The sequence below is a fragment of the Cherax quadricarinatus genome, chromosome 14, assembly GCF_038502225.1.
Source record: "Cherax quadricarinatus isolate ZL_2023a chromosome 14, ASM3850222v1, whole genome shotgun sequence".
Taxonomy (NCBI): domain Eukaryota; kingdom Metazoa; phylum Arthropoda; class Malacostraca; order Decapoda; family Parastacidae; genus Cherax; species Cherax quadricarinatus.
In genome coordinates, this window is record NC_091305.1 from 41,121,810 (window position 1) to 41,137,297 (window position 15,488).

Genomic DNA, 15,488 nt, shown 5'->3' on the forward strand with positions numbered 1-15,488 from the left:
ACAAGCACTAACAGCCTAGTTGATAAGGTCCTGATCCACTGGGAGTCCTGGTCATGGACCTGGCCATGGGGGTGTTGATCCCTGGAATACCCTCCAGGTAGGTATCCTCTACAGATCGCTGCCACCAACAGAGCAGAAGTACGACAATGTTTAACCAAGTTATTATAAATTTGCAAATACAGTGGAACCTTGGTTGTCGACCGTATTACTTGTCAAACAAATAGGTTTTCGAACGAGGAATTAGAGAAAAAATATCCTGGTTTTCGTACATTCTCTTGGTTGTCGACCGACAACATGAACGGCTTGGGTCACGTGCTCACAGAATGCGCACTGGACAATGAGCCAACAGTGTGGGTCTGAGTTTCATGGGTTTTTGTGCAATTTTTTTTATTGTGAGATAAGCCTTCATGAGTTCAAAGAAGGATAAAAAGATGAAAGCAAAAAGAAAAGTTGTAAAAAGCTCTGTTGAGTTTAAACAATAAGTCATTAGGAAGTGTGAAGAAGATAGGCCCTGCTTGGTTGATATAGCAAAACTTTTTGGTAAATTAAGTCTGCCATTAGCATGATACTGGGCCAAAGGTAAAAAAATTAAAGCAGCTGACCTTGCAAAAGGGCTCAAAGAGTAGGTATACTCTCGAAATTCTTCAAAGGTATACTATATCAAAGGTAAAGGTGCAAAAGTGATATCAAGGCAAAGGCCACAAATTATTGAAAAAGCTGAAAAACTTGTTGATTTGGATAAATGAGGGTGCATGAGGTCTTTGCTCCCACTTACAAAAAGTACCTCATTAAAAAACAATTGCCACTCAAGGCCGTTTTACTTATGGATAATGCTCTTGCTCATCCTCCAAGCTTGAAAAAAAGAGTTGCTGGAGGAGTTGCCTGACATTAATAAAAGCAAGCAGTAACATACCTCCCCCCTCTCCTCCACCTCCTTGCTATATGCCATTAGCTCTCCTCCGACAGGTAAGAGGCAGTTAAACTTTCATTTACTGTACAGTATTTCAGTTACTTTCTTGTAGTATTCATTTTTACAATTTTATGTAGTACAGTAGTACATTTTTAATAAATTATTATATAGTCATTTGGGGTCTGGAATGGATTAATTCTATTTACATTATTCTGTATGGGGAAAATTGCTTTGGTTGTCGAATTGACATCTGGAACACATTAAATTCGACAACCTAAGTTCTACTGTATGAATTCATTAGAATTCTTAGAGCTATTACTCTTTCCATCATTGTGGGTTTAAAAGAGTTTGTATTTCCAAAGCTAGCTTTTCACTCACTGAATATAACTTTAGCATTTTCTTAGATTTTTTTTTTTATCTTCGTAGTCACAGCTTAGAATTGCTTACCTATCCAAAAAAACCAAACATAAAAAAGTATAAAAAAATTATTTTTATGGCACAAAATGACTTGCAAAAAGCTTGCAGTGAAGTAGCTAGCCTTTGTGAATTAACGGTTCCAGCAATGATTGTGATAAATTAGACACATGTGCAACTCTTGGGTATCTTTATTGAGGAAACGTTTTGCCACACAGTGGCTTCATCAGTCCATACAAAGGAGAAACGTGAAGAACAGAAGGAGAATGAGGTAATCAGTCCCTCAACCTTGAGTCGATGTGGTCAGTCCATCAATCTTGAATAGAATACAGCATGTGTGTGGAGAAGTCGCTTATATACCGTAGGCAGGAGAGGTGCAGCAGACGTAGGTGGTGTCACACTTGTTCAATGTGGAAGTAGGTTGTGCCCAAGGGTTAGGCAAGCGAAGAATTCCCAAGTATTAAGATCCCAAGAAATTGCAGTGTCTGACAGGATTGTAGATGAATGGTTCAGAGAACTGACACGTTGATAAATTAGACACATGTGCAACTCTTGAGTATCTTTATTGAGGAAACGTTTCACTACACAATGGCTTCATCAGTCCATACAAAGGAGAAACGTGAAGAACAGGAGGAGAATGAGGTAATAAGTCCCTCAACCTTGAGTCTAGTTGAGGGACTGATTACCTCATTCTCCTCCTGTTCTTCACGTTTCTCCTTTGTATGGACTGATGAAGCCACTGTGTGGCAAAATGTTTCCTCAATAAAGATACCCAAGAGTTGCACATGTCTAATTTATCAATGTGCCGGTTCTCTGAACCATTCATCTACAAGCAATGATTGTATCCACAGCTTCTCTGCTTCAAAGTGAATAAAAATTTTCTAAAGAACTTTTCAGGGTTAAAAAAAAAAAAAGATTGCAAAGCTTTGTCCTATCAGTTGAAAAGATAGTACATATTACAAAATATTCTGAGCAAAAGCCAGAATTTTGTTGCAAGAGTTACTAATTATTTGCTGAAAAATCAAGAATGCCATTGAACTATTAGTCTTCAAAAACAAATACTTATTAATATTCATACTTCAGCTTCACCAACAAACTTAGTGATGCTATTCATGTTCTGTGAGCAGGATCACTAAGGTCATAGCTCTGCTTAATAAATATTTTGTTCTATTGTTTTTACTATTTCTTGATAATATGAGAAATCACAAAGTGCTTGGGATTTCACTATTTTTCACTATGGGTATTATTCATATTGTGAGATCACTTGTTTACTGTTATCTTATTGCATATATATAACTTGATGTACTGTTGGAGAGTGAGCAAGGTAACATTTATGAAGGGATTCAAGGAAACCGGTAAATTGGACCCGAGTCCTGGAGGTAGGAAGTACAGTGCCTGCATTCAGAAGGAGGGGTGGGGATATTTGTAGTTTGGAGGGGCATCTGTACTGTAGTACTGGCGCAGTGTGAATAATAATTTTTTTTTTTTTTGTCACCCTACCTCAGTGGTAGATGACCAGTGAGGTAAAAAGAATATTTATTTATTAATATTAACATAAATATGTGTTCAGTATATACATGATATGCTGTATGGGGATAAACTTTGTCTGAAAGTGATCCTGATAACGGTCTTGGTAGTCTAGTCGAATGAGGCAAATTATTTTCAAGTTTTTGCCATGCTATTTTATTTTGGTGCTGTTGCATTGGTAACACACAGGTACCAAAGCTGAGCCCACCATTGGTGATATTGGAATTTTTCTTTGGTATATTCCATTGATCTGTTGTAATAACCATTATAATACTTCACTTAATGTTTTTCTCTTCTGTAGATGTGATGCTGATCCTGAGGCACTGGCCAAATATTGTCTTGCCCTAGTGCGTAAAGACCGGCCTGTGTCTGAACTCAAGGCTAGTATGATTGAGCAACTGGATGTATTCCTCCAGTCAAGTAAGTTTGTTGGACTTGAGCTGTATTATAGATTTCAGTGTCTGGTTAAAATACCTGTGTGTTGTACAGTGGTCACTTCGGTGTTGATGGATATTAAAAATTCTGAATAATCAATGTTATTTTTTCGAGGTATGTAAAGAAGTAATGGAATACAGTGGACCCCCGCATACCGTTGGCATCACATAACGTTAAATCCGCATACCGATACATTTTATCACTAAGATTTTGCCTCGCATACCGCTAAAAAACACGCTCAACGCTATTCGTCCGAGACGCGTCTAATGTGCGGCCTGAGCCAGCCTCACATGTTCCGCAGGTGGCATTGTTTACAAGCCAGCCTCCGCGGTAACATCCAAGCATACAATCGGAACATTTTGTATTATTACAGTGTTTTTGGTGATTTTATCTGCAAAATAAGTGACCATGGGCCCCAAGAAAGCTTCTTGTGCCAACCCTGTGGTAAAAAGGGTGAGAAATATTATCGAAATACTGTGGTACCATGGTCAACTGCTGATGCTGCTGCTGCTGCTGCTGTACCACCGTCAGCTGCTGCTGCTGCTGTAGTACCGTCTGCTACTGCTGTAGCACTGTCTGCTGCTGCTGTAGCACTGTCAGCTGCTGCTGTAGCACTGTCAGCTGCTGCTGTAGCACTGTCAGCTGCTGCTGTAGCACTGTCAGCTGTTGCTGCTGCTGCTGCTGCTGTAGCACTGTCAGCTGTTGCTGCTGCTGCTGCTGTAGCACTGTCAGCTGCTGCTGCTGCTGTAGCACCGTTGTTGGTGTGGCTTATTGAGAATGCCAATAAACAATTAACCCAAGAGGGTTAGCCACCCAGGATAACCCAAAAAAGTCAGTGTCATCGAAGACTGTCTAACTTATTTCCATTGGGGTCCTTAATCTTGTCTCCCAGGATGCAACCCAAACCAGTCGACTAACACCCAGGTGAACAGGGAAAAATGCCTGGAACTAGTGCTCATATTGGTGAATTTAAAGCCAGCAAAGGTTGGTTTGAGAGATTTAAGAATCGTAGTGGCATACACAGTGTGATAAGGCCTGTTCTGGAAGAAAATGCCAAACAGGACCTACAGTACTCAGGAGGAAAAGGCACTCCCAGGACACAGTGTCTCATCAGTCATTGCTGCATCTTCAATAAAGGTAAGTGTCATTTATTCTTCATTTAGTAGAGTCGTACATGCACAATATATATTGTGCATGTACTACTCTACTATTGTGCATGTATCCTTCTCTTTGTGTGTAGGAAAATGTATATTTCATGTGGTAAATTTTTTTTTTCATACTTTTGGGTGTCTTGCACAGATTAATTTGATTTCCATTTTTTCTTATGGGGAAAATTCATTCGCATAATGATAATTTCGCATAACAATGAGCTCTCAGGAACGGATTAATATCGTTATGCGGGGGTCCACTGTATATGTAATATACTTGGCTAGTTGTGTTTGCAGGGGGTTGATTCATATTTCCTGGTCCTGCCTCTTAGTCACTGTTGACAGCCTCTGCTGATTCCTGGTCTTCAGAGCACAGTCATATTTATTTTGAAATTGTGTTTAGATATTCCTTTACTATTAATGGATTATTTAAAAATGTGAGAAAACAAATAAAATTTCAGATGTCGTAAAAATAATAATTTTGGTGATTAAAAATATTGGAACTCATGAATGTGTGATCCTACAGATAATAACAAGGCATCAATCAGTGAGGAGAAGCCTAACATCACCTAACTGAAAATAACCCTATGTTATATTGTTTCCTGAAGGTTATCTGAAGAAAACACAGAACAGGTGGGGGTTTAAACTTAGGGCAAGCTAGTCCTAAAACTAGCAGGGCAGTAAGCTATCCTTGCATCATAATACGTAATAGCTTTGAGGGGATTTGACCTAGAGCTTGCCACAGTCATGCTGGTGTATGAGTCATCTGTTAAAACATGAATTTGTAGTCACTGTGTGATCCATGCTAGTCTTTCTGTGGTGTATAGAAATATATCTAGTTGGATGACTGTTGTTAAGCCAGCATGGTAGTGATTACTGCACTGGCATGCTAGTTGCAACACTGGCTAATACTTAGCTTCCTAGTTGCAATAGTTGCTAACACTAGCTTCCTAGTTGCAACACTGGCTTGCTAGTTGTAACACTGGCTTGCTAGTTGTAACACTGGCTTGCAATGGTTCAACCCCCACCTGTTCTGTGATTTGTTTATAATTGTATTGTTACGATTTTGTAAGTTACCAAAAGATGATTCCAGGAATCACTGCCCTTGTGAGGTCTGTACCAGACCTGGTCTCTTGGTTGGTGGCCAGACTGTTGGTGCTGGCCAAATGCTAAAAGATATTTTTTATGCCTTATATAAGAATGCTGGAATGTTGAAGCTGTGCCAACTGCTACACATCACCCCCACACAACACTAAACTACACTAGTGATGGAGTGGAGAACATATGTAAAGAGTATTGAGTAATGCATATTGTAGCTCTGTTTTGTACTGGTTGTGGAAAGATGTGTTAGTTTTTGTGAAGCCAGTTTATGTTCTGATCAACGTCATTTTGAAAACTTTTTTTCTCGTGTAGCTGACTTCATATTCCCTTTCATAGCCTGTATACATATTAACAACTGCATATTTGATATAGACAAGTATATAAAGTAGACCATAGATTAAGAGAGTAGTTAGGGTCCTGAAAATGCAGTGTTAGACAAAATCCGCGTGAAAGGAACTGAAGAACTTATGGGAAAAATAGGGTTATGTTCCTGGCCCCTCCCCCAAAAGAAAGCCAAACAACTTTTGTTTTAGGTCTCCAAATCTTAGAAAAATAAAAATATTAATGCAATTATTGTTCATTATTGTTACAATGTGTGTTTTTGTTCTGCTGCTTAAGGCTAAAAATGCAACAGAAATAATATTTCTTACCTTAACCCTTTGAGAGTCCGTGCCGTAGATCTATGGCTTTATGTTGAGGGTCCAAACCGTAGATCTATGCCATGAGCTCATCTCACTCTGATAAGCTGTGAGCGGTAAATTTGGGCCTAGATATGAGAGAATACATCTATGTGGTATGTGTGCACCACATAAAACAAATCCTGCAGCACACAGTGCATAATGAGAAAAAACTGAGACCGTAATTTTCAATTAAAACAGCAACTTTGCAGTGTTTTTTCGTATGTTTTTTTAGTTGTATTTGCGATTTCTTGGTATCATTTGATAGAATGGAAGGTATATTACAGAAATAGAGATGATTTTGATTGGTTTTAGTATTGAAAATGGCTTGAAACTGAGCTCAAAGTAGCAGAAATGTTAAATTTTTGCTGATGTCCAAGAGTAAACCAAATGACCTCACACGTCTAATACACGCCAGCTGGTGGGTCTAATATACGTTCACAAATGTGCTGATATTATTTATACAATTATTACAATATTGCATGACAGTAAATCTTCTATTTTTTTGGTTTGAATAAAAATTCATTATGTGAATTAAAAATCAAAATAGAATTCATTTGTAAAGCCTGAAAATGTAACTAATGAACAGAGGAAATGTTTAGTGCCAGGAATGCCTGCATTGTTTATTCTGGATCCTATTTTGAAATTCGAATATTTTGAACTTTGCACTAAATTGGCCAAATTACCAATTTCCAGTCACTTTATTTTGTAGTTGAAACAGCTGAGTTGGCGATTTCTTGTGCTTAATCGATAGAATAGAAGTAATACTAGTGAAATAGCTAAGAATTTGATCGACTGGAATAAGGTAATTGGCCTATAATGGGAGTCAAAGTCGATAAAATTGCCGATGCGTAAATATCGCTGGCACATCAAGATTTGCGAGAGCATAATTTTGTCAGTTTTCCATCAAATTTCGTACTTTTTGTTTTATTACCTTCAGAAAAAGATTCTCTACCATTTCATAAGAAAAAATAGCAAAATTATTTTTTGAAAATTCTTGGACACCCGTGTGCACTTCGAAATTTGGCCTCTGGACCCTGAAAGGGTTAAATTGTGGTTGCTAGTGTTTGTCGATGATTGTGAAAGAGGGATTGGAGAGGCATGCTGAGGCCCATCTGGGCTGAGGTGGATGGTAATCCAGTCAAGTGAGTCAGGTCAGTCAGTCAAGTTAGTACAGTCATTGAATTCAGTAAGTCACTCATTCAAGTCAGTAATTCAAGTCATTCAGTAAATCAGTTTAAGACGAAATTACGCTCTCGCGAATTTTGATGTGTCAGCGATATTTACGAATCGGCGATTTTGCCGACTTTGACTCCCATTTTAGGCCAATTACATTATTCCAATCAACCAAATTCTTAGCTATTTCACTAGTATTACTTCTATTCTATCGATTGAGCACAAGAAATCGCCAAGTCAACTGTTTCAACTACAAAATAAAGTGATCGGAAATTGTTAATTTGGCCAATTTAACACAAAGTTCAAAATATTCCAATTTCAAAATAGGGTCCAGAATGAACAATGTAGGCATTCCTGGCACTAAACTAACATTTCCTCTGTTCATTAGTTATGTTTTGAGGCTTTACAAATAAATTTCATTTTGATTTTTTATTCACATAATGAATTTTTATTCACACCAAAAAATAGAAGATTTACTGTTATGCAATACTGTAATAATTGTATAAATATCATCACCATATTTGTGAATGTATATTAGACCCACCAGCTGATGTGTATTAGACGTTGCAGGATCATGTCAGTCAAGTCATTCAGAAAATCACTAAATCAGGTCAGTCAGTAAGTCATTCATCCAGTTTGTGGTGCTGCAATTTTTTTCCTATTGAGAAGCAGAACAGTTTAAATTGAATTTTACCAAATGTAAATGGAAAATATGCCGCAGTTTGAGAGTAGCTTAATGGAGAAAGTAGAATAGTACAGATAGGAACTGGCAGATCCATTATCCATTATAATGAAATGTTAAGTTAAAAATATCTATGAAGAAGGTAACAAGGTCAGTAGATTGCTAGATGATGTACTGCTACACTTAAGCTAGGCTATAAGTATCTCTGTCCATACTGTTTGCCTGGAGATGTCAATGATATAAAATGCCAAGTGTGTGGACAGAGGACCTTACACTGGAGCATTTTATCTTAGTGTCCATGCAAACCTTACAGAATATAACAAAACACCTGATTGTTAATAACAAGATACAGTGGTGCCCTGAGTTACGGCCATAAGGCTGAGTTACGTTTCAGAAGGCTGTTCGAGTGCTTTCACCGAACAAATTTGTTCACATAAGGAATAATGTAAATTAGATTAGTTTGTTTCAGACCCCCAAAAATACACTTACGAAAGCACTTACAGTAATACACTTCCTAATTGTTCAAGTTGGGAGCTGTACGAAACTTGGGGTACCACTGTACAGTGGACATCTGGTTTTAGGCCTGTGCAGAAATCGAACAATTCGGATTTCGAGCACTTTTTTTACAGCGAAATTTTCCCCCTGGGTTTTGTACATCCACTCGGAAATCATTGGTACCAGACGCATCTGCCTAGGCCACTCATACATTTCTGACTCACTCTTGGGAAACATTAAATGTCTTATTTTACATTAATATAGACATTTTCATTAATCCGTCTTTGATATTTTCTTCAAAATTATGTAAGATACAAGTTTCATAGCATATAAACATGCAATGTTTATATGCAGTGGAGGGTAAACATTACATTTTCTCTAGTCTAGCAAAAGAGAAAACTCTATGAACCTGCGTTAGCCCAGTAACTGCCCTTAATGCATAAACTTTTGTTTACAGTTCTTGGCATGAATTATTCATTTTTCTCCCTTTGTTTATGATGGCATCTAAAGGTAGTTATTAGAGACGATTAAACTCAGTGAACATGGTATGTCGATGGTAATAATATGGCTGTAGGCCACAGTGTATGTAGCCGGTAAGTATACACCTGAAATGTAGTCCGCCTGGGACTACAAATAAATACTACACACCAACAAGAGTCTTCAATAAAGGTATGTAATGTTCATTTATCATTAAAATTAGTCATTTATATTTATTTCTCATTGTTTTCTGTATGTAAAACTATAATTATTCTCTATAAAATGTATTTTTTGTTAATATTTTTGGGTGTCTTAAACGGATTAATTGGATTTACATTACTGTATTTCTTTGGGGAAATATTGCTTCGGTTTTTGGCCATTTCAGATTTCGGCCAACCTTCTGGAACGGATTAATTACGAAAACCGGGGGTCTACTGTATCTGAAATGTTGAGGTGGTTTACACATTTTTGTATCAACTGGATGCATTAACTTTTTTTTAGAGATTGCAATGCAAATATGACCTTTTTTTTTTAGTAGTGATAAGAATTTTTTTTTTTTTTTTTGTATTCCATACTGTGCTATGAACAGCTACATACATGAAGTCACTGCAGAATATGAAATGACTAACATTTCTTTCTGGTAATGTAACAGTGCTTATTGGGATCTGGCAAAGACCCATTGTAACCTCTGTAATCCTAGTTATTGCATTACTGCTTGCAGAATGATCTGCAGATGCACAACAAACTAGCTGTTCAGGCAGAACAACTAAACTGACTGACCTTTTTTTATTTAAAATAGTGACTTTGAGATGTTTTCTAGTTTTTATGGTTTTATTGGCTGAAATAGAGAAGATTTTGGTTGGTTTCAGGACCAGAAGTAGCTTGAAATTGGGTTCAAAATAGTGAAAAAATTAGATTTTTGCAAATTTTGCCGAGGATAGGTAAGGCTATCCCCTGCACCTCCTAGTCTGTTTTATGGGTTTTTATTAGGTCTGATTCAATTACTGGGACACCATAAACCATGACCAATCATTCTAGGTTTTATTTTATTATTCGAGAAATAGAGTAAATCTTCTATTTTTTGTATGATTGTGAATTCAACATGGAAGGCAAGTGGAGAAGCCTGGAGATGATTCATGAACAGGGAAAATATTGTTTGTGTTAATAATGTCTACATTGTTTATTTTGTGCAAAAGTGGCCAAATGTGCACATTATAATAGTTGTAATATGCACTTTATAGGATGCTTGTAGCTGTAATAGTTAAACACAAGGGAAGACCTGTTTTGTGGTTGTGGTATTAAAGGGGGACTGGTATACTTTAATGATCACCACATAGTTTATAACTGAGATGAAATATGCTAATGCTAACGTATCAGGTTTAACAGACTGTCTTTTACAAAAACTGTCAAAATTGTTTTGTCTAAAGTGAATTTTTGTTTATTCTGTAAACAGAGCTACAAACAAGAGATTCTTTGCTTTCCAACTATATATTACACTATTCAGGTACATATATGAAATTTAAATTTTGGACTTGAGAATGACTACATGGGATGACCCTCAGTAATTTTATTTTTTTTACAAGCTTAGTACATACATACACATTATAAGCATGTAAGCTATATTCAGTAATTTTTTCCAGATACAAAATCCTTTGTAGACAAGTTTCTTCAAGTAACAACAGCACGATCGTACTTACCAAAGCGGTCTGTTCCACCAGCATCATCGTCGTCATCATCATCTAGTGCTTTCAATCCTGACACATCACCAGCTACTTTCAGCACCAGCACAACTGATGGTGGGCCTCCACCATTACCTCCACTACCTGCCACTAAGCAGTCTTCTGGTCACTCCCCTGATTCTACAACTCCACCTAATGCAGTACCTCCTCCCTCTGCGTCATTATCTACCAATGTACAGCCTGCCCCTCCTCCCCCACCACCCAGTTCTGCAGCTGTTGTTCCTCCACCACCACCACCTGAGTCTGCCCCACCCCCACCTCCAGTCTCAGTTATCACACGTAAAGAAGAAGTATCGTCATCACAAAGATCAAGAAAGTCGGAGTCTGTGAGTATTACGGTTATTATAATATGGTAGATAGTTGGTTATCTGGCCCTTGGGGGTGGTGGGGTAGATGAGCACTGGGTGTTCACAACACTGGATGATCACAGTAATTTTTATTTATGTTTCCTGTGTTTTACACATTCCTTTGTCACTTCTATTTAGGTGCTGGATAATGTTGGAAGCCAAATACCCAAAAGCCAGATAATTGATATTCTGTCATAATAATAATAAAATAATAATAATAATAATAATAATAATAATAATAATAATAATAATAATAATAGAAAAGGGGGACAAAAGTGATTGTAAAAATTATAGAGGAATAAGTTTACTGAGTATACCAGGAAAAGTGTACGGTAGGGTTATTATTGAAAGAATTAGAGGGAAGACAGAATGTAGGATTGTGGATGAGCAGGGAGGTTTCAGAGGGGGTAGGGGATGTGTAGATCAAGTGTTTACATTGAAGCATATATGCGAACAGTATTTAGATAAAGGTAGGGAAGTTTTTATTGCATTTATGGATTTAGAAAAGGCATATGATAGAGTGGATAGGGGAGCAATGTGGCAGATGTTGCAAGTATATGGAATAGGTGGTAAGTTACTAAATGCTGTAAAGAGTTTTTATGAGGATAGTGAGGCTCAGGTTAGGGTGTGTAGAAGAGAGGGAGAATACTTCCCAGTAAAAGTAGGTCTTAGACAGGGATGTGTAATGTCACCATGGTTGTTTAATATATTTATAGATGGGGTTGTAGAAGAAGTAAATGCTAGGGTGTTCGGGAGAGGGGTGGGATTAAATTATGGGGAATCGAATACAAAATGGGAATTGACACAGTTACTTTTTACTGATGATACTGTGCTTATGGGAGATTCTAAAGAAAAATTGCAAAGGTTAGTGGATGAGTTTGGGAGTGTGTGTAAAGGTAGAAAGTTGAAAGTGAACATAGAAAAGAGTAAGGTGATGAGGGTATCAAATGATTTAGATAAAGAAAAATTGGATATCAAATTGGGGAGGAGGAGTATGGAAGAAGTGAATGTTTTCAGATACTTGGGAGTTGACGTGTCGGCGGATGGATTTATGAAGGATGAGGTTAATCATAGAATTGATGAGGGAAAAAAGGTGAGTGGTGTGTTGAGGTATATGTGGAGTCAAAAAACGTTATCTGTGGAGGCAAAGAAGGGAATGTATGAAAGTATAGTAGTACCAACACACTTATATGGATGTGAAGCTTGGGTTGTGAATGCAGCAGTGAGGAGGCAGTTGGAGGCAGTGGAGATGTCCTGTCTAAGGGCAATGTGTGGTGTAAATATTATGCAGAAAATTCGGGGTGTGGAAATTATTAGGTGAGGAGTTAATAAAAGTATTAGTCAGAGGGATGAAGAGGGGTTGTTGAGGTGGTTTGGTCATTTAGAGAGAATGGATCAAAGTAGAATGACATGGAGAGCATTTAAATCTGTAGGAGAAGGAAGGCGGGGTAGGGGTCGTCCTCGAAAAGGTTGGAAGGAAGGGGTAAGGGAGGTTTTGTGGGTGAGAGGCTTGGACTTCCAGCATGAGCGTGTTCGATAGGAGTGAATGGAGATGAATGGTATTTGGGACCTGATGATCTGTTGGAGTGTGAGCAGGGTAATATTTAGTGAAGGGATTCAGGGAAACCGGTTATTTTTATATAGCCGGACTTGAGTCCTGGAAATGGGAAGTACAATGCCTGCACTCTAAAGGAGGGGTTCGGGGTATTAGCAGTTTGGAGGGATATGTTGTGTATCTTTATACATATACTTCTAAACTGTTGTGTTCTGAGCACCTCTGCAAAAACAGTGATTGTGTGTGAGTGAAGTGAAAGTGTTGAATGATGATGAAAGTATTTTCTTTTTGGGGATTTTTTCTTTTTGGGTCACCCTGCCTCAGTGGGAGACGGCCGACTTGTTGAAAAAAAAAAAAAAGGTTAACCGTAAAATTGATGAAGGAAAAAAGGTGAGTGGTGCATTGAGGTATATGTGGAGACAAAAAAAGTTATCTATGGAGGCAAAGAAAGAAATGCATGAAACTATAATGGTACCAACACTCTTATATGGGTGTGAAGCTTGGGTTGTAAATGCTGCAATGAGGAGATGGTTGGCGGCAGTGGAGATGTCCTGTCTAAGGACAATGTGTGGTGTAAATATTATGCAGAAAATTCGGGGTGTGGAAATTATTAGGTGAGGAGTTAATAAAAGTATTAGTCAGAGGGATGAAGAGGGGTTGTTGAGGTGGTTTGGTCATTTAGAGAGAATGGATCAAAGTAGAATGTCATGGAGAGCATTTAAATCTGTAGGGAAAGGAAGACTGGGTAGGGGTCATCCTCGAAAAGATTGGAAGGAAGGGGTAAGGGAGGTTTTGTAGGCGAGGGGCTTGGACTTCCAGCAGGCGTGCATCAGCGTGTTCGATAGGAGTGAATGGAGATGAATGGTATTTGGGGCCTGATGAGCTGTTGGAGTGTGAGCAGGGTAATATTTAGTGAAGGGATTCAGGGAAACCGGTTATTTTTATATAGCCGGACTTGAGTCCTGGAAATGGGAAGTACAATGCCTGCACTCTAAAGGAGGGGTTCGGGGTATTAGCAGTTTGGAGGGATATGTTGTGTATCTTTATATGTATATGCTTCTAAACTGTTGTGTTCTGAGCACCTCTGCAAAAACAGTGATTATGTGTGAGTGAGGTGAAAGTGTTGAATGATGATGAAAGTATTTTCCTTTTGGGGATTTTCTTTCTTTTTGGGTCACCCTGCCTCGGAGGAGATGGCCAACTTGTAAAAAAAAAAAAAAAAAAAAAAAAAAAAAATGTTAATAATGTTTATTTAAAAATAGTAAAATTAATGAGAATGGCTATTTGGAGTGATATCTAAACTGTCGCATCTGGGTGCCCCTGCAAATACATTGATTATATATGAATGATTGTGAAAGTGTTGAATGTTGATAAAAGGTTTTTGCTTCTTTTTATGGGTCACTCTGCCTCGGTGGGAAATGGCTGATGTGTTGAAAAAAAGAAAAGTATATTAGTACCTTTAAGATACTGTATCTGTTTTTGTAAAGCCCATATTATAGCATCTCAGGTAAGTCTTTATTTTTATTTTTTTTAACACACTGGCCATCTCCCACCGAGGCAGGGTGACCCGAAAAAGAAACACTTTCACCATTACTCTCACTATGCCAGAGGTATGCAGATATGACAGCTTAGATGTCCCTCCAAACAGCAGATATCCCAAACCCCTCTGTTAGAGTGCAGGCACTCTACTTCTCACCTCCAGGACTTAAGTCCAGCTAACTGGTTTCCCTGACTCCCATCACAAATTATTACCTTACTCACACTCCAACAGGTCATCAGGTCCCAAAAATTATGTCTCCACTCCTCTCTCACACACTCATACATGCCTGCTGTATGTCCAAGCCCCTTGCATACAAAACCTGCTTTACCCCTCTCCTTCCATCCTTTCCTATCCTTCATATCTTGGTAAGTGATGATAGGGAAAATTATTGTGTTGGTCTTATTATAACAAAAAATACTCTTTTTTTTTGGGGGGGGGGGGGAATATTTTTTAAATCATGACATTGTCAGTGCTTTTAATATTTGGGGTCATGTCAGTGAAACCCAAAAAAATGAAAAGTGACCTGTTATTAAACCTTTCTATACATAATTCAGTTAGATTCTTCCCATTATCATTTACCCCTGGCACTCTAAACTTACTTCATTTACCCTCTGCAGCTGTTTCTCCCACTTAAGCATTTAGGTCCCCTACATTTATTTTCTCATTTTATTCAAAACTCCCTAAACATTTATTTAACAACTTCTTAAATTTTTCTCTTCAACACACCTCTCTTGCCCAGGTATATAAACACTTAAAATCACCTACTTCACATCCTACCATTGTTCTAATCCACTTAAGTCTTGACTTTATAGACTTATGCACCATTTTGTAATACCACAGTTGATCATTTTATATTTTTGCTACTTCTCCTTTAGCTATAATTCTCTCAGATACCCCTGATTTAACCCCATATACTGCTCCCTATTGAAATTCTTCCACCCCCTTTAGCTTTGTGCTAGGACTTGCCACTTCTTTTCACAACATTAACAGTCACTTCTTTTACATACTACACTCATTTACTTTCAAAAAAACCCAGCCTCGTATAATTTTTGAAGAAACCTGTAGCGTACACTATATTCTGTGCAGGTTTTGACCAGGACTAAAACTAAAAAGATTTTGTAGACGTGGAGCTCTTTAAGTGTATGAGTATAGAAAGGTTTTGTCAGGAAGTTAGTGGTAGCAAAAATACAAATTACAAAGATTATTCAACGAAATTAAAGTTTAATTAAGGATCGTCGTGTAATTGAGGTGAGGAAAAGATTGAG

General features: G+C 37.8%; 1 protein-coding gene across 7 annotated transcripts in view; it reads left to right on the forward strand.

Moving 5' to 3' along the window:
- swm (Zinc finger protein swm) overlaps positions 1-15,488 on the forward strand; it is a 243,197-nt gene that overhangs the window by 12,022 nt on the left and 215,687 nt on the right. For all 7 annotated transcript variants that reach the window (XM_070084978.1, XM_070084981.1, XM_070084976.1 and 4 more), the window contains exons 2-3: positions 3,153-3,271; positions 10,683-11,107. In XM_070084978.1, coding sequence (XP_069941079.1) covers positions 3,153-3,271; positions 10,683-11,107 — 544 coding nt within the window. The remainder of the gene's footprint in view (positions 1-3,152; positions 3,272-10,682; positions 11,108-15,488) is intronic.